General features: G+C 41.3%; 1 protein-coding gene across 1 annotated transcript in view; it reads left to right on the plus strand.

The window, feature by feature from the left end:
* Positions 1-923: 923 nt before the first annotated feature.
* Positions 924-3560, plus strand: part of CASK (calcium/calmodulin dependent serine protein kinase) — a gene marked incomplete at its 3' end in the record, with an annotated part of 276912 nt that continues 274275 nt past the window's right edge. Inside the window, exon 1 of the mRNA XM_077768526.1 lies at positions 924-1007. Coding sequence (XP_077624652.1) covers positions 924-1007 — 84 coding nt within the window. The remainder of the gene's footprint in view (positions 1008-3560) is intronic.

Raw genomic sequence — 3560 nt, forward strand, 5'->3', positions numbered from 1 at the left:
CTTAAAGACAACACATTAAAGGACCACAATGAAAGTAAAACACAGTCAAGATTAGGATCCTGAGGAACACTTACCTTGAAAGAAAGGATGGGCCAAGGCCAAGAAAGCGAAACCAGAGAGGTAGGAACATTATCATCAGAGAATGAGGTCACAGAAGCTGAGAGAGAAGGTTTTCTGTGGTTTCAAATGCTATAAAAAGGCCAAGTGGTGGAATCACTGCAATGTCCATGGAATTTGCCAGCACAGAAATCAGTGGGAACCTTGGCCAGGACACTTTCAGTGTTGCGGTAGGGATAGAAGCCAGATTGTAGTAGGCTGAGGAAGGAATGGGTAGTGGGGAAAGTAAATACAGAATGATTTCCAAGAGCCTAGACTGGGAAGAGGAGAGACGGGTAGGTGAAAGGGAGCATGTGGAATAGGAGTTGAGGTGAAGGTGGGAGGGACATCACCATTTTATTCTGGGGGGAAAGCTACCTAGTAGAAAGGAAAAGGATATACTGATGGAGTGAAGTCTTTGATAGGCAGCAGGTAGACTGTGGATCAGAAGCATAGATGAGTGATGGGCTCCTCTACACCACTGAGATAGAGGAGAGCAGGATGTGCAGACAAGAGAAGGAAGCAGAAGATAGCCTGATTCTCTTGGAAGAAACGAGAGAAGAGCCACTTGCTGAGAAGAGCAGTGGTAACAGGAAGTGGAGCGAGAAGAGAGTTTGTATTAGCACTGCTGAGGGATGGAAAGGAGACAGCAAGAGAAATTGCTAGGTTGCCTCAAGGGCCCAGCTGAGGCTGGATGTAAGGAGTTGGTAGCAGTACCCATCAGTGCTGATAAACTTCTCTCGGCAGCACTAATGAGCCTACAACCTAGGAGATGAGAATTGTGTGGATAGATTGCACCAGAGAAGGAGATATTAAACACACCAGACATGATGGATGAAGGAATCAAGAGTGCTAAAAGTAATGGCAAGAAAAAGACCATAGAGCTGGATGGGGAACGTAAGTTTTCAGAGGTATAACAAAAGTATTCTAGCTGATCAGTCTGTCACCAATCACAGTTAGCTGTGGTGCCACCAGTGTAAGAGCAACTGTGGTGCCATGAGTAAGGACAAGGAATTTTAGGAAGACTTGGGTTCAAGTTTGACCCTGTGAAAGTTAGAAGCAAGCTTGAATTGTTATACATAGTAAATGCTCAATGAATGTTTAAAAATAAAATGTCAGTAAATGGTAAGGTACAACATGACACGTTATTAGACCTGTCATTTGAGCACAAACAAAATCAGGAATGCATTGTCATTTAGGGCTAATAGCCAGTTTTTATCAGAACATTTTGCTCCTACATGGTATTCTAAGTACAATGTTTGCATAACGAATTCTAAAATTTAGTGGCATTAAACAACTGCCCTATGTCTGCAGATTCTAGGGGTCATCAGTATGGACACAGCAGGAATACAGTTTCTGTCTTCCACAGTGTCTGGGGCATAAGCTGCCCCAGAAAACTTGAAGGCTCAAGGTTGGAATAACCTGCAGCTTTACTCACATAGCTTGCAGTTGACGCTGGCTGTTACTAGGAGACCTTACTTGGGACTCATGGCCACTCTGCACATGTGAGAGGCTTCCTCACAACATGACTGCCAAGTTCCAAGGGTGAATTGAGAGGGAAAAGATACCAACTTGAAATCATACCATCCTCAGTGATCTAGACTCATGAGAATGTGAAAAATACCATGTCTTCATGGGAAATGGTATGGTTCAGTTTGGTACAGTTATTTTCAAAAGTGTTGACTCTAGGGGCGCCTGAGTGGCTCAATAGGTTAAGCATCCAGCTAGAGCTCAGTTCATGATCTCACGGCTCATGAGTTTGAGCCCCATGTTGGGTTCTGTGCTGACAGCTCAGAGCCTGGAGCCTGTTTCAGATTCAGTGTTTCCCTCTTTCTCTTCCCCTCCCCCGCTCATTCTGTCTCTCTCGCAAAAAAAGTGTTGAGTCTGTTTTAGGTCATTTACATTTCTATAAAAAATGAGTAAGTCTGTCAACTTCTGTAAAAAAACATAGGATTTTGATTGGGGTTACTTTGAATTTGTATAATTTGGAGAGAATGAAAATCTTGACATTATTTGAGTCCTCCAACCCATAAACATAGTATATTTCTCCACTTATATAACTCTTTACTTTCAGCAATATTTATATATTTTTCAGAATAGAGATTTTATGCCTATTTCATTAAATTTATTTTTAGGATGTCATGTTTTTGTAAATGGTATTTTGTAAATGTCAACAATAATTGACAGCGTACAGACAGAAATCTAGTTGATTCTTGTATACTGATCTTATATTCAATGACATGCTAAAACTCATTAGTTCTAGTAGCTTTTTAAAGATTCCTGGAGTCCCTGGGTGACTCATTCAGCTGAGCATCTGACTGTTGATTTCAGCTCAGGTCATATATAATCTCATGGATCATGAGATCGAGCCCTCCATCAGGCTCCATTTTTACAGCATATAACCTGTTTGGGATTCTCTCCCTCCTCTCTCTGCCCATCCACCACTCACACACACTCTCATTCTCTCCCTCTCTCCCTCAAACAAACATTAAAAAAAAAAATTCCTTAGGATTTTATGTTTGCACATTGTTTTATCTCCAAATAAAAACNAGAGAGAGAGAGAGAAAGCAGGGGAGGGTCAGAGAGAGAGGGAGACACAGAATCCGAAACAGGCTCCAGGCTCTGAGCTAGCTGTCAGCACAGAGCCCAGTGTGGGGCTCGACCCCACGAACCGTGAGATCATGACCCGAGCCGAAGTCGGACACCCAACCAACTGAGCCACCCAGGTGCCCCATTTTGTTTCTTTTTCCTAAGAGCCTGGTTAGGACATCTAATTATGATCTTGAGGAGAAAGCATTCGATCTTTCATCATTAAGTATGATATTAGCTGTAGGCTTTTTATTTACTTATTTATTTTCAGAGAGAGGACACAAGTGAGCACGGGGAGGGGAGAGAGAGAGAGAGAGAGAGAGAAGGGGCTTAAGCTCACAAACCATGTGAGATCATGACCTGAGCTTGAGTCAGATGCTTAACCGAATAAGCCACCCAGGTGCCCAGTTGTAGGGTTTTTTTTCCTTTATAAATGTCCTTTATTAGTTCAGGAATTTTTCTTTTCCTGATTTGTGGACATTTTTATCATGGACAAGTGTTGAATTTCTTATAACACTTTTTTTTAATGTATTGAGATTTTTTATAATGTTTATTTTTGAAAGAGAGTAAAATTCCAAGCAGGTTCTGCACTTTCAGTGCAGAGCCCAATGTGGGACTTGAACTCACAAACTGTGAGATCATGACCTGAGCCAAAGTCGGACTCAGCCAGCTAAGCCACCCAGATAACCCTGTGTATTGAGATTTTTCTGTGGTTCTGTTATTTACACTGATTTGTTTTAAATATTAAAACAATCTTTTATTTCTAGGATAAGCTTCACTTGGTCAGAGTGTTATTATTCTTTTGATATGTTGATGGAGCCCATAAACTATTATTTTTAAAAGATAAGGATTTTTACATCAATGGTTATGAAGGA

The sequence above is a fragment of the Crocuta crocuta genome, unplaced genomic scaffold, assembly GCF_008692635.1.
Source record: "Crocuta crocuta isolate KB4526 unplaced genomic scaffold, BGI_CrCroc_1.0 scaffold467, whole genome shotgun sequence".
NCBI classification, from domain to species: Eukaryota; Metazoa; Chordata; class Mammalia; order Carnivora; family Hyaenidae; genus Crocuta; species Crocuta crocuta.